This window comes from Pygocentrus nattereri, chromosome 14, assembly GCF_015220715.1.
Source record: "Pygocentrus nattereri isolate fPygNat1 chromosome 14, fPygNat1.pri, whole genome shotgun sequence".
Lineage (NCBI taxonomy): Eukaryota > Metazoa > Chordata > Actinopteri > Characiformes > Serrasalmidae > Pygocentrus > Pygocentrus nattereri.
The window spans coordinates 29,587,145-29,614,126 of NC_051224.1; the positions used below are offsets into that span (position 1 = coordinate 29,587,145).

At 38.5% G+C, this 26,982-nt stretch overlaps 1 protein-coding gene across 1 annotated transcript; it reads left to right on the plus strand.

Moving 5' to 3' along the window:
• The first annotated feature begins 1,378 nt into the window (after positions 1-1,378).
• tmem128 (transmembrane protein 128) lies at positions 1,379-22,919 on the plus strand. Its single transcript, XM_017705402.2, has 5 exons — positions 1,379-1,536; positions 2,730-2,859; positions 15,310-15,471; positions 20,848-20,957; positions 22,642-22,919. The coding sequence occupies exons 1-4, from the start codon at positions 1,434-1,436 to the stop codon at positions 20,945-20,947; spliced, it is 495 nt and encodes a 164-aa protein (XP_017560891.1). The 5' UTR covers positions 1,379-1,433; the 3' UTR covers positions 20,948-20,957; positions 22,642-22,919.
• The last annotated feature ends 4,063 nt before the right edge of the window (positions 22,920-26,982 follow it).

Below are 26,982 nucleotides of genomic sequence, written 5' to 3' on the forward strand. Positions count from 1 at the left end.
GGGCAAATATAGCAAATATTTTACTCTTTATTTTTGCCAGATATCCTTCTCCATGTATTAGTGTTTGGAATTGAGATGAATGTGTGGAATCGACTCCTGGAATCATCTCCAATGATTCCTGTCACTTACAACTAGAATCAGAGTCGAGTCCAGAATTCCTGGAATCAAACAACCCTGTTCAGAAGGTTGCACGGCTCTACTTTGTCAATAGGGCCAGTTCTGTCCATATTCTGCTATTTGCCATCCCTCTGGAATTTTTTAATGCACAACATCTTTTTATTTAATTCACGTTAAAGCATCACAAAGAAAAAAACATACTAAAACAATCTCTTTAAGCTTTTGCAGTGTTTCAGTATCTCTTATAGTGATACTACTACTGTCATAGTAGTATTTTCTCAGAGCTTAGTGAAAATTTATTTCTTATGTAAAGGAATATAAAATTCATTCATAAAAAACATTTTCGCACGTAAAACTTCAAAAGTCCATCTGAACATGCAATTAGAAATGAATGCAATGCAAAATAATTTCTACTGATCGAAATAAAAATTTTACTACAAATGGACGGATGGATGGAGAATTTTATTGCTATTTTAAATTTAATTCACTCTAATAAAATTGCATTTTGCATTTTGTTGCCACATCATGTGACAATGGAACTACAATTTGCAGTCTGCGCAATGAGAGTGACCTAATACACTAGCTTTAGAAACCTGGCTTCACCATGTGGTGTGCGAAGAGAAGTATCTATTGCATCAGAAAGGCCTGTGATCAGACCAAAAATAAGCCATTTACTCAAAAAGTCTTCTTTTCCCAAATGAAAACACACACACACACACACACACACACACACACACACACACACACACACACACACACACACACACACACACACACACACTCACAAAATAAATAAATGAATAAAAGGGTCAGTGGTGCCATGTGGTAACATCGCACTGAAGGCTTAACAGATATATAATTGCAAAAGATCAAACTGATCTTCAAACACAAATAAGTACATAATGTACAATAAGAAGAGTTTTTGTAACAGCCGGTTTGTTATAAAAGAATGCGTAATTTCACATCAGTCCATAAAAATAATTTAGTATTTAGAGATAATTCAACAATTCTTTATATAACATGTATTTATATAAATACACATTAGATAACAATAAGGATCGTTAGTATATTTAAAAAAAGAGAAAAGTAGATAATAAATTACAATAAAATATATAACAAATTAAAATTAAAAATAAATAATATTATTTTTCGTTTTAACAGTTTTAGCCCCTTATATATGTTATATGTAAGAGTTGATTATTAATAACAGTATTCGGTTTGTGCACGTGTTGGTCATGAGCTCAGCACGCTGACGCTCATCGATACGTCATCGGAGCGTCGGGCCGTTCCCGGAAGTCAGCCCTAAATCTGCAGCGATGGAAGGTCCACTCGCAGAAAGCGAGATTCTTACTTTGAGAAACCGGTTTAAAAGAGATGCTGAACTGCTTTTACAAGCCGTGTCGGAGGAGGACGAGAAGAGTAAGTGATTTAGAACGCTTTCGCCGGTTAGTTTACGCCCCTACACGAAATGCAAACGTGCCAACGTGTAGAAAGTAGAAGGTTTCTCTGGTTTATCTCCAACCATACAGCCAAAAAGTCTGTGAAAAAGTGCAGCTCAACTTTCTCTGAGTCTAAATTCCCACTGCCCTGTCCGTGTTTACATCGAAAAGGCCAGTTTTTAATAAAAAAGAGAATAAGACTTGCAGCACAAACCAGAGCAGACCTGCTCTGAAGCTATTTATAAAGTTAATCTGCGCAGCAAAATCCCTTGTGTTACATTTACACCCGCAGTGTTGCATTAACACCTATTTTAGACAGTCAAGCTCAGTTGGACCCAAATGAAAGTGTATTTCACTTGGTGCAACAACATGAGGACTATACTGTGTGCAGGCTGGTACAGTTGGCTGGCAGTAGTTGTGCTGGGCTGTGGTGCCATGCACGGATGGGGACGGGTGCACTGGTCAGTGGCCGACTGTAAAGGTCATTTGGCCTTGTGCCACTGCTGGCAAGAAGCTTGATCTTGTCAGCTTACAGTGTCTGATCTTTTCTAATGGATGCTGGCAGTGGAAAGTGGATTCACTCCTTCATGTCAATTGATCACAGAATCACTGCAAGTATAATTTGAATGCTCTTCCTGTACATTTCCTGTACATTTTTCAATAACTACTGTGAAACTAATGTGTAGGTTGTGTAGATAGCGATTAGTGAAGCGCTACATGTGGAGTTTAAGGAGTTAAGATGTTAGGTCCTTTTAAAGCAGAGCTGTCCAGTTCAGTTCCTGGAGGGGCTGAGGTCCAGCACCAGTGCCAAACTAAAGAAGCACACAATGGACACCATACCTGTCTTCTGGGGTCAAGGGGAAATTATACTTAGATTTTTTGCTGGATATTCATTTTGAGCCAAAAGGCTCATTGGCTATTATAAAAAGGATACAAGTTTTTATCTATTTTATGAAAATCCTCAAACAGTGAAGCCTTTGGACATATATTTATGACTATTTGCAGTCCAGTTGAATTAGCATGATTCCTTAAAGCATCACAAGGCTCCACTGGAAGCTTGACCTTTGCTCAGCACTTCTGCGTTAAAATGCCTCCACACTCAGGCCATTTCACTCCATGATATGACTGTATGACCGTGTAATTGTGTCTGATGTTTCTTTGTTTCATTGACAGGTAAGGAAGCAGAGTCTAAACCTCTGCCCCGCATTAACCGACACTCAGTCTTCTGGATCCTGGCCTCTGTGGGTTTGACCTACTACGTAGATTTCTTCAACGTCATTCTAGAAAACAGTGATATTAAAAGGTAATTAATGAAGTAAAGTTGATCTGTTCACCCCTTCTTGAGACTTGATACTAAGTAGCTACTTTCAATTATATGGTAACTACTGTGAAGCTAATATGTAAGTTATGTACAATAAGAGTGAGGAGTTGAAGGTAATAATGTGTTAACATATAAAATTAATTGCACCACAGTTTTTTTTTTAATGCCATTAACACATTTTCCTAGTTTGACCCTTGCTTGTCTGCTACCTGTTGCTTTGCTAAAATCTGTAATTGTAGTTCTGTTGCTAAAATTAAATGGCTTTTAAAGCTGTATTTTTATCACTTTGAAAGCTCCCATCCAACCCATAATCAACCCATAGCATTATCCCTCCTCCACCAAACTTTACACCTGGCCTCAATGCAGTCAGGTAAGTACATTTCTCCTGGCATTCACTAAATCCAGACTTGTCCATCAGTCTGCCTTATAGAGAAGTATGATTCATCACTCCACAGAACACATTTCCACTGCTCCAGAGTCCAGTGGCAGCTTGCATTACCCCACTCCATCTGACACTTGGCATTATGCATTTTGATCTTAGGCTTGTGTGAAGCTGATTGGCTATGAAAACGCATTCCATGAAGCCCCTAATTCTTTTGCTGATGTTGCTACCAGAGGCAATTTGGAACTTGGCAGCCCCACTCTGTGAGTTTGCCTACTGCTTTGTGGCAAAGCTGTTGTTGTTCCTCGATGCTTCCATTTCACAATAATAGCACTTACAGTTGACCGGGGCAGATCTAGCAGGACAGAAATTTCACAAACCAGCTTGTGGCAGAGGTGGCGTCCTATGAGAGTGCCATGTTTAAAGTCACATCAGAGCTCATCAGTGTGACCCATTCTACTGCCAGTGTTCGTCTATCAAGACTGCAAATCTGTGTGCTTAAGTTTGTCTACCTGTTAGCAGTGGGTGTGGCAGAGACCCCTGAAATCAAGAATTAGGAGGCCCGTCCTAATACATTTGTCCATATAGTGCATATACATAGAAAATATGAGAAACCAATGAAAATCACAATGAAATTAATGTTATTGGAAAAATATAATACATTCTGAATTCTTACTTGGTCCACTCACATAGCTGTACAAAAATTAACCTCATTTTGAGTGGAAATCCATTGTTCTTGAGAGTAAATTTAAACTAATTAGACAAATTATTGATTAATAGTGATTAACTACACAAAGTGTGATTACGCGATTAAAACAATAGTACAAAGTTATACTAGTAATTGATTAATGTGACTAATTGAATATTTTACCTTGACTACAATTAATGGACGAATATATTTTTTTTGCCCTCATATTTCACTGACGAAGTTTGTACTGTAAATATGCTTTGCATATCTTAATGTAAATTGTCTCAACAGCCAGATCGGAATTCACGTGGCTTTCACGTCAATCTAACTTAACATCCATCACAATTTTGCACTGCTGAGACCTAATACACATTTGGGGCGATATTTCTGTACAAAAATGAGAAGAGACTTCTCCAAAACCCTCCGTGTTTTAAGAGATTTTGAAAGATATGGCAGAATGCCATAGAAGAGTGAGGCTGCAGCGTCAAAGAGCAGTTAAAAGTCTGAAAGCAAAGTAGTGATCAAATCCTTTTTATGGCAAGCTCAACACATTCTGGGTGATGAGCCCAGCTGTCAGTTAGTGAAGCCTCATGATGGCTCCTGTGACACTGGCGAAGATGAAACTGAAATCTCCAGGAGAGATTGGTGTTTGTTCGTAGTCATGATTGTTTACCTCTGGATGAGCCACATGAGGCAATTCGGGCAATTCAGACTGATGTTGCATACAGATCACATTTTAAATATATTGTGAACAGCCAAACAAAAAAAATTGGATTCGGTGATAAAATCAGATCGTGAGATCGGCTGCAGGCTGGGACAGGTGGCAGCAGTAATGTGGTCACTGTATCGGACTGTAGTGGTGAAGAGTGAGCTGAGCCGAAAGGTGAAGCTCTCTGTTTACCGGTCGGTCTACATCCCGACCTTCACCTATGGTCATGAGCTGTGGGTAATGACCAAAAGAACAAGATCGCGAATACAAGTGGCACAAATGAGCTTTCTTCGTTGGGTGGCAGGCTTCAATCTGTTTAATATAGTGAGCAGCTTGGAGTAGAGCCTCTACTCCTCCGCATTAAGAGGAGCCAGCTGAGGTGGTCTGGGCATCTGATCTGGATGCCCCCTGGATGCCTCCCAGTGGGGGCGTACCAGGCACGACCTACCGGGATAAGACCCTGGGGTCGTCCTAGGACCCTCTGGAGGGATTATATCTCCAAGTTGGCCTGGGAGCACCTTGGGGTCTCTGAGAATGAGCTGGAGGAAGTCGCACAGGACAGGGTTGTCTGGGATTCTCTGCTTTCTCAACTGCTACCATGACCCTATCTGGACTAGCGGTTAATGATGATGATGATGATGAAGAGAAAATGAGATTTGGACCACTTTTACCTACTGTGTGAACATAGCCTTAGCTTCCATGTCGCAGACTGGACTTGTTAGCCACTTTAGCCTGATAGGTTTGTTACAAAACTAAAGAAGCAAACCAAACATCCTGATTTATTGACTATCTTTGGAGAGAGGGTAACCTTGGATAAAATGGATTTTTGGCTGAACGAGATTCAACATGATCTTCAGGCAGTGAAACTAGTATATGAATATCTTAGCATATGAACTGTAGTTGGTTTGTTGAACTGAAATGCAGCTGTTTACCTGGTGTAGTCAGGCTAATCTGCAGGATTAGCAAACCTGTATCAAACAGTGTTCCTTTATAGTGAGAGCACAGTGTGTCTGCCAATGCACTGTAATACAATTCTTTTCCTGTTTACAATAGAATAAGAGCACATGCTAAAAAACACCAGAAACACTTCCACTGGCCTCAGGCAAATGTAGCTCAGTGCTGCTTGCATTTCACATTCATTGATATACTGTTGTGGTGGAGTCTAGACTGATTAGACATACTAAGACATGTGCCAGTCCTTAGTTAATGTTTCAGATAGCACAAACTAAGGGATATATGAATACGCAGTGGTCTACCGCTCTGCTCAACAGGACCAGTTCATGTAGAACTGCTGGTTTGATTCCGTTTGGTTTTCCATCTGGCATGTTCAATGCAGGTTGCAATGATACTGTATCTGCAAGATCAGTCTGTTGACAACTGCATAGAGAAGAATGTTATAGCAGGTCTTCTGTGCATAAACCCTCATTACAAGGACAAATGCACAGATGAGAGTTCAGTGGTGAACTCTCTCTATATTAGTGCGAAAACCATATGCACTAATATAGATGTCCTTCTCAACAAGTGGGAGAGTGCTTGTGCTAGAGTACGCAAAGAGAGCGGTACAGGCCTTAATAGTTGACCCCTACAGGAAGAGAGTGTGGTGGTGGTTTGTTGTGATGGGAACGTTCTGCTGGCATGGTTTGGGGATCACTTGTTCTCTTAGAGAGAAGGGTCACTACAGGTCAATACAGTAATTCTGACTGATCATCTTTGTCCTGTGATATAACATTTGTATCCTGACTGATGTGTTATACTGTGTGCTCCACTACCATCAGTTTAGGCAATAGTTCAATGAAAAATAAAAAATGCTAGATGTCAATAGTCACCCAAATCTTTTCGTCCAATACATCCCCAAAACTTCTCTTAATCCACTCAAATCAGATCAGTGTTGGGGTAGTTACTCAAAACGGAACAATTCATTGCAAGTTACTGTTTACTTCTGTCAAACTTCATTGTTATTACTTTCTGGAAAAGTACTTTCTTTACTCATTAGCTTACTTCAGAGTCACTCTACAAATCTTGCTTGTACCAGCTGTACAAGGGAAAACCCAGTCTGAAAAGTCCTTTTCAGTTATTAATTTAGAAAGATATGATCAATTACAGTAAACATAATTAAAAAAAAAATCTGTATGTATCTTTCTTTTTCAGCATATACACCCCAATCCATCAGTTTTATATAAGTATGATTAGATGTATGAACAGTTTGTTTGCCAAGTTTACGGTGCTTCCATGCTGTGCTGCTCATATTCACAGAGTTGTGCAGTCATCTGATGTCAGTAGCACTCATACACACTATATACAAGGACAGGCATTCATAATATACACTATATGGCCAAAAGTATGTGGACACCTGATTGACACACCTATTTGAGTTTATTGGGCATCCCATTCCAAAATCATGGGCATTGATATGGGGCTGTTCTTTGTGCAGAGGGGCACAGTGATGCTAGAACAGGAAACGGCCTTCCCCCTAACTGTTGCCACAGAGTTAGAGCCATGTAGTTGTCCGAGCATAAATCCTGAAAAACAACCACAGCTCATCATCCTCCACCAAACGTTACTGTTGGCATTATACATTCTGGCAGGCAGCATTTTCCTGGAATCTGCCAAACCCAGATTTGTCCATCAGACTGTTAGATAGTGAATCATGATTTATCACTCCAGAGAACAAATTTGAGTCTATATCCTCTAAACCGGTATTTTAATCATCAGTTCACTAGAACTAAGCCCATACTGCTGTGGGAATCACTGTGCACTCGTTTTAGCTTATCCAGGCAAGCTAAGAGGACTACAGAACAAGTTCGGTTTTGGCTTTCTGTCACTCCACCATTAATCAGTTGACTTTGCTCTCGCTGTTTTAAGTTTTTATTACCAGTTAGTTGAACCTGCACTGGGGTGTTTGGATCTCTTTAAGAGAGGAGGTGGCTAGCATTAGCTTAGCTAGGAGGCTTCAGCTCCAGACACCAGAGAACAGGTTTAATTTTGGCTTTCTGTCCATATGACATCGCTTGCCTTGGCTTCCTCAGAGCTGAATCCTTATCACCTAAATTTGTGTAAGTGAAGCTTTTGTTAGTCAGAATGTAGCCTGTTCTGTGATGAACAGCATGCTAGCAAAGCTAACGCAACCCAGTTACTCTCTCCTTGTTATCAGCACTGTTTGCAACTTAGAAATTGGTGTTAGATTGAAATGTTGACATTTATTGAATGGTGGGTTTAAAGTCCTGCACTGCTTTCATTATTTTGCCATCTCTGTGAGCGAACTAAACTTATTTGACTTTTCTAAAGTTTGAAATAATGCAGCAGGATGCAGTGCTATTAAGGGAACGGTAGTACTTTGATTGCAGAAATCAACATAACTTCACTGTGTAACTGAATGCAGCAGGCAGCTATTGTAGACAAGAGATGAATCGCTGATTGATTACGTCTAGAATATATGTAAAATTTCATAATTTTGATTTCTTTGCAAAACTGATACTTCAAAAGACATGTAGGTGGTATCCATGATGCATTTAGGAGTGCATGCTTTAGAATCCTAGCAGGGTACAGTGTCACAAGGTTTAGGTGCGCTATTGTTCTCACCTCAGGGAACATCCAGTCTCTCATGCTCATGTTCAAGTGGAAAAATACAAGGATTAGTGAGTTTCTTTTGCGTTTGTCTTCTTATCTTCCACAGCAATCAGTTGATCACATGTTGTAGGCACATAGCCAATGTAGATACAATGCTTTGTAACAGACTGAGTCAAAATCTTCTCTCTGAGCGCTGTTTATGCAATTGCTCGCCAGTACTTCGATTTATTAGTAATCTGACTTGTGTATTTTATTAAAGTAGCACTTTAATATTTAATATTCTTGTTAAAACTCAAAGACGTTGCGTTACTGAGTATAGAGAAAAAAAGAACACACTAAAATATGTGTGTGCAGCTGCAAGTCAACTGTTACAATCCTGAAATAAACGTTTAGAGCTCAAAGGTACAGGGGTGAATTTTTCAGACCATGTCATACGAGGACATGTGCCTATTAATGTCTCATGCACAAGCTTAAAAAGAAGGTCTGACTTGATGTTTGTACATTGAATGCAAAACGGTACTGATGATATTAGTATGTAATTCAGTCACGTCCTGCATTTCCCTGTTTCATTCATTTTGGGATTTGAACATCCACTTGTTCAAATCCCCCATATCCTTTATACTAGTACTTTAAATGATCTTCTGACCAGCTTTCTAAATGCTGTGTCATAAAAAGATTTGATTGTTTAAATTTATATTTTTAGATGTCTTGTTGAAGATTTCAGTTACAAGGCATTTGGAAACAAGATTATCATTTATATTATATTATTTAAAATTTTGCTCTTTTTCCTCTAGAGAAGGTTATGTTGGTATACAAAATATGTTAACACCTTCTATACAGGGAACATCTAAGAAATAGTCTGTGGTTTCTGCTTATGTGCTTAGTTTAATATATTGGGGGGACAAAAATGATAGTGTGCCATAACATTTGCAGAGATTCTGTTGTTTTCCCCAGTAAGTTAGATTCAGCAAATAAATAATGGTTGTACATTCACATGTGCTAAAGTGTTTTCTCTGTAGAGGATGTGTTAACTTATCACTTAGAAATTCAACAAAACATGTCATTTGACCAAAGAACTTTCAAGAAAAGATAAAGGAATGGCCAGTGCGATGAGGCCTAGCTGAAGAGTGAACAATGCGATTTCCAGGCCTTGTCCACGCAGCAACTGTGAAGAAATATGACTGTAATTTTTTTCTAGTACTGTTTGATGTACAAGTAATGATACAAATGTAACAAATACATATTGTGCATTGCATTGTGATATAATAAATCTTTTATATTTATTGTAGAATTGGAAAAAATGCTAACATATCTTCAATACTAATTTTTTCTATATATTTATGCTTTGATAGTTGCCTCCAGAAGACAGCAGTGCTTGTTGAAGGGATAGCTCACACAAGTCATTTACTTAGAAGACATAAATAAAAATGAATGTAAACAAAAATGCAGTATCCGTATAAAAGTAAACACAAAAATCGGAAACTGTAAGATTACAGCTCTGCATTAAATAAACTGGGCATTACAAATTTATTTACAATCGTTTATCTTGGTTTTCCATGTAAAGTGTGGTCTGTTCTGGCTGAAATAAGTGTTAGAGAAGATTTTCTAATGTGGTGTGATCACTTCCAGTAAACTCTGGAATCCACAACTGAATAGAGGTGGACTCAACAACCACAATAGATGTGGGAATCGGTAGCTGTTATCATTCCTACAAGGTTTTTCTTTTAGCCCGTTCAGAATCTGCACTTGGCAGCTGCTTGAATCCTGTAGGGAAAAGTAGCTGTTTAGTAAGATGTTCTGTTTCACCTTAAATGGAGCAGAACAAACATGTACCATATGCGATGTCACATTTATTGGCATGAATTCTAACTGTATTCAATTTACAGCGGACTTTGTCTCATGAGCCCAGTATTGATTTTGTGGAATTCATGCATTAGACAGTAGTATTGACATAGGTTTGAGGTTTGTCTGTATATTGTTCTTTGTTTTATTTTTACTATTGTGCACAGTCAAAATATTTTAGATATGCTTTTGGTTGTTGCAAACCATTCCTATTAAGAAGTGAAAGAATTTCACACAATAGTAGGCCACTGTTAAACCTACAAAATAGATTTACTTAAAATGAATTAAATAAATCAAGTGCAAGATCAAATTATAAAACTCTTCTATATCAGAGGGTAGTACTGACCTGCAGCAGCCTGACCTGTTAAGTCTGTTTTAATGGTAAAAACTAGGAGGGACTGGAGGTGGCTTGTTTTTCTGTTATATTTAAAGATTGTTTTTTGTATGTATGTGCATGTACATGAGTCTGTGCATATTGTGGCGGACATACCAAAATGTTTTTTTTCTTTTTTTCTTTTAAAGTTCTTTCAAATTTGAATTCTTAAATTTGTATGAATATTTCATACCGAGTGGATCAACAGGAGTGGTCCAAAAAGTTTTGAAAGAACATGTTGATATACATTTAAACTTAGCAGCGTTTTCTCTTTCCACTATAAACATTCTGTTTTGGAAACAACAGTGACAATTTGTGTCCTGAATGTACTGCTTCAGCTGGCTAAGCTTCAGCATGGTCTCACTCTACTGAGCATCCTTATTACTCTCATCTCACTGTGATCAATGTAGCCTATCAGGGATTCAGTGATCTGATTTCACCAAGGAACTTTCTCTTCAACAAAGAGCTAGTTAGTTAAACCTGGGGATTTGATGCAAATGCCTGTAGACACTGCAGGCCTTGATGGATTTAATTTAGTAGTGCAAGGTTAGACAGAGCTAGACTAAATATGTCCTATTGTGTGGTCAGATCCACTGTTCTGGTGAAAAAACAGATACATATACCAGATACAGGGGAGAGAGCGGAGAGGGAGAGAGACTTTTATTTATATAAAATATATATGTATTTTCTCTCTCTCTCTCTCTCTCTCTCTCTCTCTCTCTCTCTCTCGCTCTCGCTCTCGCTCTCTCGCTCTCTCTACCCTGTTCTTCAGTGGACAGGACCCCCATAGACCCTCACAGCAGGTAATATTTGGGTGGAGGATCATTCTCAGTGTGTCATCCATACAAACCAGTGCAACACACGTTAACACACCACCACCACATCAGCAGTGCTGAGAATGATCCACCACCCAAATGGTACCTGCTCTGTGAGGGTCCATGGGGGTCCTGACCACTGAGGAACAGGGTAAAAGGGGCCTAACAAAGTATGCAGAGAAACAGATGGACTACAGTCTGTAAACTACAAAGTGCACCTATATAGTATATGGCGCTTATAAAATGGTCTCAAGACCAGACTCGAATACTAAAACACTGCTGGCTGATGAACTTAAAGCAAGAGATCAAGGCTAAACTACTCCCCTGGTTTTGTCCAGTCTTAGCTTCACTGTAGCTAGGCATGGTCACCTAAAGGTTAGCAGACTTGTTAATGGTAGCAGAAAAAAGATACCAGCTCATTACAGTGGTCTTGTCTTCTATGTTGACAAAGTTTGGCAGAAAAAAATAGGCAGTGCTTCCCACTCAGTACAACAGTGTGAAAATACCTGAACAAGACATCGGCGCAAGATGTGTGTATGTGCACTTGCCTGGTCCCTCACGGAAGCATTTTGTAAATGTTACCTGTTCATTTTTAACCCTTCAAGATTGACTCAGTGTCTTTTTCAGTTTAATGTGCTCTTCTCAATGAATAAGGTGATTTCTCTGTGCTGTTATGCTTATTTAATATGTAAAGAGCATGACAAAGTTGACATGACTTTAACAGAGCTGAAGATTTATCAATTTTTATCTGGTTTGTCTCACAAACTACATTATTGAACACGCAAAAACATAATTAGGAATGTTAGTTGGATTTAAGAACATGCTTACTAATTTGGACTATGCTCTGAATGAGCTTTCACGTTCACTCTGAAGAATATCATGGTACAACCGACAGTAAAGGAAGCCTCATGAATACAGTGATAGGAAACACGGTAGCTCGCAGGAAAATCACATTCTATACTCTTAGGCATTTCACAGATGTGGAACATGTACACATCATAACTCTTCTGGCAGCAGATATAAAGGAGCATAAAGAGCCATGGACAAATTCTCAGAATGGATTGCTGGTGAGATGGTCCAAAGCTTATTATATCCTAAGACCTGCCATAGAGTGTTATTCAGTAATTAGATGGACTATAATGCAAGCAAACTGGCTCATTCTTAAATTATAGGAGCATTTAGTTGGCAGCTCCGTGCCATTTAGGAGATTAACTAGATCATAATTAAATTTGACTAAATAACAAAATGGTGACTATTAAAATAAATGTTGAGACATACATGTAAATACCTTTTTAAAATGATACTGAAGGTAAATTAAACCACGAATACAACATCAATAAGTGATAGTAAGCTAGTGTTTTAGTAACTCACGCTATACTCACTACTTCATAGTAGACTACACTACTGATATTAATATATTTACACAATTTACAGAACATTGGGAAAGTGTAAATGTATTTCTTCTTCGATAAAGCATTACTATATTCAGCTTTTCATCAGATTTGAAACACAAATTAATCTCCTGTCCTGCGTCCAAACACATTTCTTATCAATTAAAGGTTTAAAATCTGAGGAATTACATGTGAGAAAGACGACAAACGTCTGATGATCAGTTGCTCCATCGATTATGGACAATCCTCTGATTCAGAGATAAAACTTGAAGGTCCTGTTTTTTATAAGCATTTTTTAGAGTAAACATTGCTGTCCTGTGCAAAATAATCGTGGACACTAACACTGGACATTGGATACCAATGTTCTTTGCATTGTTCAGTTGGCACTGTTTGGAGACACAACTCCACCTGTTTTCATCACATGCAGTCTTGGGTGCTCTCTCATGGCACAGGAGTGGTCATTGTAACAGTGGTACAATGCATGAGATCCAGTCTCAGATAAACAGCTTGGTTCTCTGACGCTCGTCTCGGCAGCTCCTACATGTAGGTCAGTTATTCACAAATTCAGTCCTGTGAAATTCATACGGGGTCAGAACTCTTTAATGTGCAGAGTCCACTTTATTTTTAATTGGCTTTATGTATTCTGTAATTCCTGTTTAGTCTTTTTTCCCCCACTTTCTGTTCGAGTCCTCATTCATTGAGACCGATTGAGACTGAGATGGACCTACAGGGTATGAGGCAGAAGGACTGAGACTGAATGTAGAGGAAGTATGGAGTTGATCCCCCTTTGCAATTGTAACAGTCCCACTCTTCTGTGAAGACTGCACTAAATTTTGGAACATGGCTGTGTTGGTTCACTTCCGCGAGAATATAAGTGAGGTCTTGCACTGTTGTGACGCGACAGTGCTGTAGCCTCAAAATTAAGGGACCCAATCCTAATTATGAAATGAAGACCTTTAGTCCTCCTACACAAATCTTTACAGTTAGCACTATTCATTTGAGCAGGTGTTTTCCTTCATTTGCCAAATCCAGATTTGTCCATCAGACGGTCAGATGGTAAAGCATGATTCATCATTCCAAAAAACATGTTTTTAGTCCTCCAGAGTCCAGTGGTGGTTTGCTTTTAAGTACTCCAACTGTTACTGGGCTTTGTGCATGACGATCTTAGAAGAAAGGGTACAAAAACTGGTTATTTGTTGATTTTAAAGAAAAAGCACTGCTACTGTAGAGATCATTCCCTTGACTGCACATGGAAGTATTGCCATGTGGGCAGCAGTTCCATCGGGGCAAGTTTGCTATTTGAGTGACAGGTACTAACATTTGAGTCCAGAAAAATTTTATTGCATTATTTCAAGAATAATTTCATTATTCTTTAGTCAGTAGTTGCATGTCTTTACATGTATCTAAGACTGTTAAGGTCATTAGAGGGTAGAGACGTTACTGGACGCTTGACTTCCGATGGTGCAAATATTTTAAATAATGTAGGCCAACTTGAATGATAACCCTTGAGAGAAGTAAAAAACTGGAGTTTACAATTATGGTTATTATTATTATTATTATTATTATTATTCATTAGTAAATTTCAAACACAAACTTCAGTTCCAGGAATACTAGGACAGCATGTGAAATCCTAATAAAAAGCAATGATTAGTAAATTCTGTTTGACCTGTATTAAACTGAAAACAGAAGAACTGTAGACATTTCATAACTTGTACATTTTATTTGTTGTTTTTGTGAATGTATGCTCATTCCTAACTTGTCGTCTGCAACATGTTTCAAAAAGCGCGTGTTTACTATGGCAATTGATCCAGATTTGAAAAGCATTTTTTTTGTTATATTTTTCCATTACCGCAAACCCAGCTTTGCTCTTCTGGATGTTCCTTTTGTACTCCAGTATCATTTGACGTTTTTGAACATTTAACATTGTTCCTAGTCTTCAGTTGCCCCTGTCACAACTTTTTTGGGATGGGTTGCTGGAAAATTCACCAAAAAAGTTAACACATTAAATATCTTGTTTTCATTTAAATATGTCATTTACAAATCACTGCTTTCCCAGTTTTTTTGGAATTGAAGTTTGTAGTAATTAAAGACCTGCACTGACTGTCTTATTGCTGGCTGCCATGCACAGTGAAGGTTTTGCTGCCCCAGAGTAAAAAACAAGGGGGGAGAGAATGTCTACAACAACAGTGATTTTTAATTTAATGAATTAAAAATGTAATTTAACATTTCTGTGTTGGTTGTATCATCTTTGTACAGAGAAAACTAAATTAAAAGTGAATGTTACATCAAAACATGACAACAGAAATTTTTGAGACCTGAGGTGAAGTACAGTATGTGATGCTAGTATGCATTAAGTACATCTTTCTGTGTAATGTCTGAGGGTATCCAGGCTGCCCATTATCTTACCTAGAGTGTTAACTTACCTTAGCTAGATATCAGGCATTTCCTATGGAACATTAAGCAGTAGCTTAAAGCCCTGGCTTAGATTGATCTCCTGTGTCATTTTGCGTCACTCTGATACTTCGCTCTTCTCTCTCTGCATATAGCGATATAATCGCTTGCTGTGTGTGTTGACATTGGTGTGTGCATGTGTGTTTTCTCTTACAATTGTTATAAGGTGTGTTTGATGTGTGTGTGTGTCTCTGCATGTGTTTTTCTTTTGCAGCTGGTGGTTTAATGTGGGCCTGGTGCTCCTAGCTGTGAGTCTGGGCCTGGCAGCGTTCTGTATCGTGTATCTGGAGTGGTTCAGAGGGATCAAACAATATGATCAGGAATACCCTGCTATTCCACCAATCACCACTGCAGCCTTCATCGCTGCCTCCTGCAGGTCAGTGACTGTATTACACGTCACACTCCTGAACAGTCACTAACATAACTTGTGAAGATGTTAACGTGGGTTTCTATCAACTAGTAAATACAGTTATATAAAAATGGCATCAAAGAAGTAATTTAGACAGCTGAGTAGTTCAAACGTCGTCACATTGACCTGTAGCGGCAGTACACCTTTATACTGATCTGGGGTACGTTTTGCAAAGCCTTCATAACAAAGTTTATTAACTTGACGTTAAGGATGATTGTTGATTAGCCCTTCCTGACTATAGCAGAATAGAAATCTGGATTAATGAAAGCAGCTAAAAAAAATCATAATTCCCAAAAATCAGTCATTAGGTTTTATAATGTTTTGATTGTGTATTTGTTGATATTTATCTAATTCATCAGCAACCACTCATTGGTTCATTCACCCTAACACAGTTTCCTGTCAATCATACAAATGACACCCCCCCCCCCCCACCTCCCAACCGTTCTCACACATTTGAAAGGCTCATGCTGCTCCTGGTTCATGTAACTGCGGAGGGCGTTTGCCCGGTGATAGAAGTCATTCAGACTTTGGGTGTGCCGATGACACTGCAGGATCTTTTCAAGTTTTTCAGGTGAAAGCTCTGATGTAGTACGCTCTATTGTATTTTTTTTTAATGTTTCCAATTTACTTATCCCCTCTATTCTAATACTAGAACCACAGGGCTCTATTGTGGGCCCTTTATTATTTACTTTGTCCATTCATGACCTTAGATTGGCAGTGAAAGCATACATGATGATCTGCTAAAGTGTTTCATGTCTTCTCGTTTGGAGGTCCAGAATCATGTAGCACTTCTTCGATTTCAGGTTGATCTTAAATCCTGTAAAATGTCATCAAACATAGTTAGCTAATGCTCACATAAGGTTGATTCATATGAATGCTGCTACAAGCTTGTCTGTCTCGGCGATATCATGCGGCGCAATACTCATCTTGCGGTGACATGCAGTTTCTCACTGTTTTGTTTAGCCTATAAATACACAAAAAAGATTTTTTTCAGTTTTCTCCTATGGAGGTACAATGGGTCCAGCCTGTATTGTAGGGGATGCTTGGGCATGTTGTAGGCCAATGGTGTTGAAAGGCTAATTGCGACCAGACCATAACCGAAAGTGTGCGGGTGCAGTTGTGGGTGCTGAGTGGGCTTGTCATATTAACATCACTCAGTGTGAAGCCCACTAACCTGTGCCCTAAAAGGCTTATCCTGCATACTCCTAGAGGTCTGCATATTAATGAAGTGCATATTTAACCCTTTTACTTTTAGCCTTGTTAAGTTACTAATCTGAAAACCTTTTATTTAGTAACTAGTAACTTCTATGGATTATTCAGTAATGGGGTGGGTCGGGGCTTAATTTAAATGATTTTCAACATTTAATCCAGTCTGAATCAGTGGTTTTCAAGTCTGTTATGTAATAATTCCGGAGCGAATTACCTTCAATAATTCACCAGCCTCAGAGCTCCCTCAGTAATAGTAGTCCTGTTTGAAAGGACACAGCAATGCAAAACTACACACTTAAAAATTATGGTTTTTCAAGGGTTCTTTAGCAAGGATAATTCTTTAGCTCTTTATAGAACCATGAACACTCAAAGAACCCTTTACATGATTAAAGGGATCCTTGCATCATGAAAGGGTTCTTCAGATTCATGGAGAATGTGTTGCAACCTTCTGAAAAGTGACCTAAATAGCCATTTCCAAAATGATTCTATACAGAAACATATGCAACACATTCACCATCACACATTTTTTAATCAAGCAAAGGGATCTTTGAGTCTTTGAGTGTTCATGGTTCTATATATACCACTACCAACCTCATCTTCCCTTCTCTACCCCGCTACTGCTAAATGTAATGTAATGTAATATAGAACTTTTTTTTTTTTTGTGAAAACCCCTCGAAAATCCATTATTTTTAAGTAGGCTTAGTTTCTTTTTCTTTTTTTCTGTGACCTGAAGACAAGGCTAACAGCTAAAATGGAGCTTGATTTGATAAAATTCCTTAATCCTCATGTGCATGACATCCACATTTTTGGTCATGGCCAAATTACAAGAGCAAGTGAAATCTCTCAAATGTACCTCTTCCACAGTAGTTTGGTAAGTTGAATTACCACACTTTACTAGCCTAATGCTGGTCTACATGCCATTTGGCTGCACAATGTGTTGTAATTTTCAGAAGTGTGGACCCTGTCGCATAATACTGACATGAATAAATGCACGCTGGTGTTTTGACTCATTATTTGGTTCCATTTGGGGAAATTACATGTATCCTGTATAACACGACCAGTCAAAACACACAAATTACGTCCAATTTGAAAAGGACTTCATGGGTAAGGTAAGGAATGAAAGTGTCCACATATGGTTGTTTATTCATGAAGGTGAGCTAATTCAGAAATGTACCATATACAGTAGGGATCATATGACGTCATTTATTTACAGTTTATTCTTAAATCTTAAAATAATTACCCACCAGACATTTTGGCTGGTTATAATGGTTATATCTAGCTTAACTATTCTATCTAGCCTAACTATTCTAATTTAAAGTGGTAGTTAAGTCTAGTGTTTAAGTAAGTAAGTTTAGTGTTTCCATTCATTACGAACCAGTAGGTACAGCATATAACAATTAAGAAATTAATGGAATTATCAAGCAAATCCCCTGAGAATGCAGAATTAGTCATCTGTTTTGGCAACACTTCACTTACAACCGCTTCACTCTTATTACTGTAAGAATCACATGTAATTCTGCTGTTAAATGTAAGTTTACTTGATTTAGTTGAGCACTAAATATATAGAGGGGGACCAAGTGTTCAGATACTTTTTTGTTATTTAATATACTTACAGGGCATGTATTCACTTCAGATTTACTCAGATTGTATCTTTCAGCTTTGTTCCTGAAAATGATGGGCAAACAGTTTGACAAAAATACACTTATGTAACGGTCAACCAAAAGAAACACATTCTACTATTGATGCAAATATAACACCATGTTCTCCTGTAGATTGCACCTGGTGTCCCTATAAAAGACAGGTGCAGCATGCAATATTTCACTCAGAAATGAAAGAGAAAAGCCAGCAGTCACTTGAAAAGAGTTGCAGAACAACAGTTACACAATATTTACAGTTACGTAACAATGAACAGTGAACTGACTAGTGATCATTTCTGCTCCTACACCTCATGCAAAACTAAAAACAAGCACAGACATATGAATTTTGCATATGAGAATTTAGACAATTCCGAACAGTGTACTCTGAACAGACAAAACACTTGCACATAATGATCCCAAGAACACCATATCTACAGTGAAGTATGAAGGCTGGAGCATCATGATGTTAGGCTGCTTCTCCGCAAATGGTAAAAGGGCTTTACATGTCATCAAAAGATAATTGAAGCAATGTACCAGGAAATATTAGTGGAGAATTTAAGCTCATCAGCCAAGAAGGGAGAGGGGCATTTCAGCAAGACAACAAACATACAAAATAACTTAAGACTTCATTCTAAAAGTGAAGGTGCTTGCATAGCCTAGTCAGTCTCCTGACTTGACAACAGTGATACCTTTGTGTCCTTGGGGATTTGAAGATGGTTTGCTAAGAAGATAGAGCCAAAATTGAACCAAAGATGTACTTAAATTAGTGTATACAGTCGCTGTCCAGAAAAAAAATGTTTTTTTACATTTTTATTTCATTTTTAGTTTTCTACATAATTTGAGCTCAGCAGATGCTTTTACATTGTGTAACAATTGATGAATGGACCAGTAGAAATGCTCCAAAATTGCATAGAATAAAGGTCTTTACATTACATTGTGTCTTTAAATGTACATTAACTTGCATTTAAATGTAAGAAAGTGCTTGCTGTCATCTTTACCTTTTGGAAGATACGTACTTTACTTTGAACAACATTGATGTTCTATGTAGTTAAATTTCATACTTGGAAAATAGAAATGGGACACCTTTTCCCATATTTGAGTTTAAACAATATATAAGACAAAAAAACTGCAGATATGGTATTGCAGGATGACGCAAGTCAGTGTGAATCAGAGGCACTGTATAAATACACGCATTATTTCTTACATAAGAACAAATGATTTGTGTGCTCAGTGTGTTTCTGTTTGAATTAGTTTTTCAGTGACCGTGGGCGAAAGTTTGAGCTATAATTCTTATTCACTGGGAAGCTTTTGAATCCACTTTCTTCATTCAGAAAATATTGCACAAATATTAGAACTTTCTACACCCTACAAGTGTTCTTAAAACAAACTTACACAGTGAAGCAGTATGCTTAAACTTTCCATATACACTGACGGGCCTCTTCATTAACTACACCTATCTAGTTTCTGCACTCACTGTCCATTTTATTGAGTTAACTTACCATATAATTGCACTTTCTTATAGTTACAGACTGTAGTCAATCTGTTTCTCTGCATAATTTGTTAGCTCCCTTTTAACCTGATCCTCAGTGATCTGGACCCTCACAGGACCACCACAGAGCAGTTAATTGTGAAGGTCTCAGTTTAATGCCTTTTATGCCCTTCTTTTGCCAATCTGAGAAATGTTGAATGTGTCTTTGTCTTAGAGCCTGTCAGTTCATGAACTGTCCACTCGCTGTGCACTCACAATTGTCCACTTAGACACACCTCTCTTGTTGGTCCACCTTGTAGGAGTAAAGTCAGATCGAGTATCTCATCTGATGCTGCACAGTTTGTGTCAGTCATTGGTCTAGTCATTCATTAGTGGTCACAGGATGCTGTCCACACAGCTCTGTTGGCTGGATATTTCTGATTGGTATACTATTCTTAGTCCAGCAGTGACACACAAGTAAACACAAGTGTTTAAAAACTCCAGCAGCATTGTTGGGTCTGATCCACTCGTAGCAGCACAACACACACTAACACCACCACCATGTCCATGCCACTGCAGTGCTGAGAATGACCCTAATAATACCTGCTCACTGTGGCTCTATAGTGTAGGATGGTTGTGGTAAGTTTGTGAAATGACTCAAAGATGCATTCAAGATTTCTCAAATTGGCAGGAAAAAGGCATGAAAGGCATTAAATTGATACTTGATGACTGATCATTTTACATTCTTCTACTGGTCTCTCTTGAGAAACCAAGCCAATGGAACAATAAAGTATTTTAGAATCTTTGAAGGGCTCTGGATGGTACATTGTTATTCAGTTAAGCCTGTTTTAAGCATATCTGATCCAATCTGTATCGAAGCAAACTCAGCACATAGCAATAAAACTGCAGTATGTTTTTATTCATATACCATGCAGCCCTTGTGTATTTATGGTGTAACTATAGTCTTAGTTTTTTATACTTTTAATGTTCTGGAGGGTGTGTGTGTGCATGTGTGTGTTTGTTTTACAGTTTTAACATTGCACTGTGGCCTGTGTGGTCCTTCCTGACTCCAGTGATTCTCTTCACTCAGTTCATGGGAGTGGTAATGCTCATCTCTCTGCTAGGATGAGACTTGCAAGGCAAGAACACATACCATACACATACACTAGCGTTCAAACATCTGTAACCAGTGTTTTCTGTAATATATTAAAAAAAGTCATTCTTATACATTGATTGACCACCATTACTTCATCAAGTATGCCTCTTGTATCTATACTTATTGTCCATTTTATCAGCTCCACTAACCATAAAGGTGTGCTTTGTAGTCCTACAATTGCAGATTGTATTGTATTTGTTTCTCTGAATGATTTGTTGGTCCCTTTTTGTCCATTCCTTTAATGGTATTTGGGTGGTGGATCATTCTCTGATGTTGTGGTGGCATGTTGTAGCACATGTACAAGTGGATCAGACACAGCACTGATGCTGGAGTTGTCAAACACATCACAGTTTCCACTTCCAGATGTATTCAGTCAGCTTTAGTTTATATCTAGTGCTAAAAGGCTAATGTTTTATACTACAAATACTAGACCTCAGTAGTCAAGTTCAGTGGGCAGTCATGGGCTGGAGGTTAGGGATCTGTCCCTGTGACCGGAAGGTTGCCGGTTCAATCCCCAGGGCCGACAGTCCATGACTGAGGTGTCCTTGAGCAAGACACCTAACCCCCAATTGCTCCCCGGGCGCCGTGGATAGGGCTGCCCACCGCTCCGGGCAAGTGTGCTCACTGCCCCCTAGTGTGTGTGTGTGGTGTTTCACTTGCATGGATGGGTTAAATGCGGAGATGGAATTTCCCCGGTTGTGGGATCAAAACAGTATCACTTAAACTTAAACTTAAACTTAAACTTACCCAGCTAGCCTAAATCATTTTAGACAGCACCACGGCTGGTATTTACAATGCAGGAATCATCATGGATCAGATTCCTTCATATTTAAAGCAGTCATTGATCTAGATGCTGGTTCACTCCTGAGGAGGACACTGTTGTCTATAGTGGATGCCTGCTGTTTTATATTATAGTTCCCAGTTATTCCCATCATACAGAGGTCTAAACCACTTTGACCAGTGTGCTCGACCTTAGTAAAGATCTAGATACCGTTTACAGAAGTCACAAATCATCAGCCTCATAGCTCCAGTTGTAAACTAAAGAACCAGTATATGCACTTCAGACATCTTTTGGCCGATCAACTACATTTGTGGAAAATTGTGAAAATTAAATTTTTCGCTGATCCATTCCTTTAAATAGTGCATGGACAATATGTAAATAAAGCAATTCAAACTCCACCTTAAAACAAGCACACACAGATGTTTTAATTCTAGTAAGGCTTAGTTCCTTTATTTTTAGCAGGCAGTTAAATGGTCTTGAAATCTGGAGGTGCCCCCACACTTCCCAAGTTCTTAATTGAACATCTAATTTATATATATATTTTAGTTTATATTTATATAAATGTACATATTTTTTAATGTACATATAACATGTATATTACAATGTACATATTAATCAAAAAAGTAAGTGATTTCAAACTTTGAATGTTGGTGTACATGCATTCTCATTAAATACACTTGGGGGGTGTGGGGGGGTGGGGTTTAGGTGGAACCTTTGGTTTTTTCCATGCAATGTGTCTTCTGTATGTGAACTGTGTGGGCGTGTTTACCCAGGATGCAGATAGTGAGCTGCTGACACAACTATCATCAGTGTATCAGGTGACACAAAATGACCTTTTTCTGTGCTGAATGGAAGCGATGAATACAGTTTTCTGTTTCTTTTACAGGGTGATCTTGACACACTGGAGTCTGGAACACAATCCAGTCTGTCTGTATTTAAATAATGTGGAATTCCCTCTTTTATATCATTAGTTTATAGCAGCAGTGTCTGTTTTTACCCTGTTTTTCAGTGTAACTTGTATTTTTTATATATATATATATATATATATATATATATATATATAATGTGTATGTATGTGTCCCAGCCAGTGACTAAAGAATGTGATTTTACAAGTTAAATGCCTGTGGTCAGTGCTGTTTTCAAATAAAACAATTTACATTTTAACAAGTTTTTGGCTTTTTTTTTCCCTCCCATGATTGATCATTTGATCACATCTTCACCTATCTGCTCACTTTCTGGTTTCAGGATGGATGGTAGACCAAATTAGAGAGTTTGTAAACGAAGGTTGGCTGTGTTTCTGACTGGACCCATCCAGTCAGGGTGGAAGCAGCTCTATTCATGGTACGAGCCCAATTGCAGAAAAAGTTGTGATATTATATGAAATTCCAATAAAAACAGGAAACAGTGATTAGTAAATTCTGTTTGATTAGTGGAAAACACAATGTTTGAAGTTTCATCTTATGAACTTTTTTTTTATAAATATATGCAATTTCCAAATATGATGCATGAAACACGTTCCAAAAAATAGAAACAGTAGTTTGTTTATTACAGTGTTACATCATAATTTGTTTTAACAACATTTACTAATTTTTTGGAAACTGAAGAATTTTGTGCTATTCTTCACTTCTATAAATCTTTAGCTGTGCAAATGTACAGGGCCTTCATTGTCATGTTTTGCACTTGATAATGCACCACATGCATTCAGTAAGAGACAAAAAAAAAAAAAAAAAGCAAAAATGTCCCTGTTAAAAAGGCAGCAAACCTTTCAGTGTTTCACAGATGTGCAGGTCACCCATGAATACCTCGACTTCATGATGGACACTGTTTTTTTTTGTACTTTAATTTTCTTTTTTGGCCTGGAGAACAGTGTTCATTAATATAGTCCATAAACAATCTGAAAGATTTACTTGCCAGACCGCAATACACATTTCCACTGTGCATCAGTCCATTTCAGATGAGCTTGAGCCCATAGAAGTCGGCAATGGATAGTACAGTCTGACGGATGGTGTTCATTGATGATGGTTTGTCAAAGTGCTCCCAAGCCCATGTGGTGATATCCATCAACTTCTGACTGAATCGGTAGGTAAAATCTTAAAAGTATCCATTTCTGTTTGTGCGCAAAGTTAAGAAGTAGAAATGTTCAGATGGCTTGAGTGTCTAGTACAGCTGTCAAAGTCGCCGTTTTAGCGGAGTGATACGGTGTTCGTGAAAAATCTGTGATGTAATGGCGAAATAACAGCACAGCCTGCTTATGTTGCCAGAGCTAACTGTTGTATAATAACAGACTGCTTTCACCATTTTTTTCTGTCCATATTTTACAGTTTTTTCTTTCATTTTATTTTTTCTCTGATGACACTTGCAGTCTATTACAGCACTATTTATATTTGCACCAACATTTACTGTACAGGTTTACTGTGCATATTTTTACATATGCTCCTTCCACAGGACAGACTACCTCACTGTACGCTCTCCACTCACTCTGTATTTATGTATATTATATTAATACTTGCATATCTCTTTTTTAACCACTATACCTAAGCCTGAACTGCTTTAGGCTGTAGATGGATAGTGTGTGGGTTTTGGTGACACCACAAAGTCAATCAGTCAAATCAAAATGAGCTCTTTTTGCCGCTTGATTTCCACAGATTAGTGATGCCCAACATGGTAACTTTACAAGAGCTGGCAAACACATTCTTAACTTCTTTCTTCTAAATTTGACCAACTAGAGAAATTGATTTGAGCAGTATATAGGCATTGAGCACTTGCAATATGATGGGGTCTTAGACGGTTGTTAGCCATGTTGTGGAAACAAGCATGAAGAAATCAACATTAAGAAACTTAAGACTTGAGCAAGACTTGAGGCTTGTGATTGCTACAACACTCCTACCTCAATTGCTCTGCTCCAACCCAACTTCGTGAATCTCACACAATCATTTACTTCCTCTTTCGCCTACAGAGGTTACCCTGGCGACAAGTGCGAGTACCTGCTCACACCTGTTCGTTAGGTGTTGGACCAGTCCAGGTGAGATGGTCAGTTGCCATGGTGTGGATCCTCAGGAAGACCTGACCACATTACCACAGAATATCCTCTCTTAATTCCCTCTTTGTGGTCCATTGTGTAGTCATTTGACTCTCCTTATTGGCTCAGGGTCATCCTGCTTTTGGGAAAGGAAGGAGGGGTCAGCAAGTTCATGACAACCGGAAACATTTTAACCAATCTTTGATCTTTTTAATCTTCTGCTCTACAAACCTGATGTGTTTACTATAATAGGCTCTTTTGTTAGTCATGCCCTGGTCTGGCAAAGTTTGTTTAACCCTGTGAGGCTCATTATTGTGCCACTACAATGAAATGGACTCTTTCAAAAACCCTGGTGTTATTTATTTTTCAGCTTGTATTTGAAAAAAATGAGTCTTACTATATTTATAATATATGCAGTTTAGTATGCAAACCCTTTCCTGCCCAGTAGAGGATACATTTTTTTCTTGTTTCCTACTTATCTCAATGTATCTCAAATTAATGACTAATTTTCTCAAATATTTGACTTAGTTTCTTGAAATAATATTACACTAATACATTGAAATTGTATTAATGTTATAGAACTGTATTGAACTAATTGCTTATTTTCTCAGCACCTTGAATTACTTATTTTCTTTAGAACTTTCACTGAATTTCTAGAAATAAGTGACATCTCAACATGTTTTCCTATGATTCATTAATTCATTATTTCAGGACTTCACGAATTTAATGAAGGTATTTAATAAATAATTACTTAATCAGAAAAAAACACGAGATATTATGTCAACATTTCTACAAAATAAGCCAAAATCTTGATTTGGTCTCAAAATAATGCCTTATTTTCTCTGAAGTATGACTTAATTTGAAATAATAGCATTTAATGTCAAAATAAATTGTTTTCTCAAAATTGTTATGTTATTATGTGTGTATATAATATGTAAGCATTTCTAGAAAATATGTCATTACTTTGACATACTAAGTCAATATTTTGACAAACCTCTGCCTGAATATTTGTTTTAGTTAGTAAATTTTATTTCAATTTTTTCAGTCCCTTGTAATTTGCTCAGCTACATTGTAAGTCAGGGTCACCCTCAATGTCCTTCCCAGTTGAAATAAAGGTTGACTGATTGAGAATCATAAAAGGAGACAAGAAGCCATAGACAATATCTTTCTCCTCAACCTGGATGGAATGGGCTTCCAAGTTTTGTAGAACCTCTTTGGCAATGCAACCATGGACCAGCTACTTAAAACACTAGGAGCCTAATTGAAATGAAACTTCCAGGAGAATTTGCTAGGATTCATGACCTGAACCTACTACACATGTATTCATTATGTTGACTTAAAGATGTTTATGATGGAATTCACTTGGATTTGGCCTACTGCTCTATAAACATTATGCTATGAGTTTAGTTTGATTTATTTATGCTATGGTACTAAATGTACGTTAACCCCCTGAGGACCATGACAGAGTTCTACCTATACAGGTAACATTTGATTTTACCGATTGCTCGGAGCCTAAAGGACCGGGCTCAGCATTACATAATCCTGACACACTCATTTTCATGGCTGCAGTTAGAGCTGCTGCGTGTCACACAAAGGCACCTGCTATAAAGGGCTATTGTGGGGCTGCAGCATTGACCAGTGAAACCTGAGTCCAGGCTGCCCACCTATTTCCCATCAAGCCTCCTAAAAGCCTTGCTTCATTGCCTTGGCCCTGGGCGCACAGCTCAGCCAAGCCTTTACGTTACCGGCAGGCGTCGTGCGCCTTTACGCACTGGAGACACGCCCGCTCCTCTACCCGTTCTGGTTGGCGGGTCTGCGCACGCTGGGTCGCATCCCACCCTTTCTGGATACGACCTCCCCCCCTGCGCGTCGTGAGGCTGTATGTTTTCGGCAGCAGGGTCGTTGTTGAGAAGCTCAAGCTGAGCGCCTGGTGTCCTGGGCGCACCGACAGCGCACAGGTGGCCCGAGTGGAAGTGCGGAGGGATGAAACCCAATACACTCGCGCTTAATCTTGGCCACACACATACTCGCACACACACACGCGGGGTTATATAGCAGCCGTGTGTTCTTTCTCCTCGGCCTTCTCAGCTCAGAGCAAAGTTACGCGAGCGCTCTTCGTGGGAGCCCGCACCGGAGCCCTTTTAGCGCAGAGGAGAGAGACCTCGAGCGTGTTTGCGAACTTGTTTGAGTGCGCATATTGATGTTGCG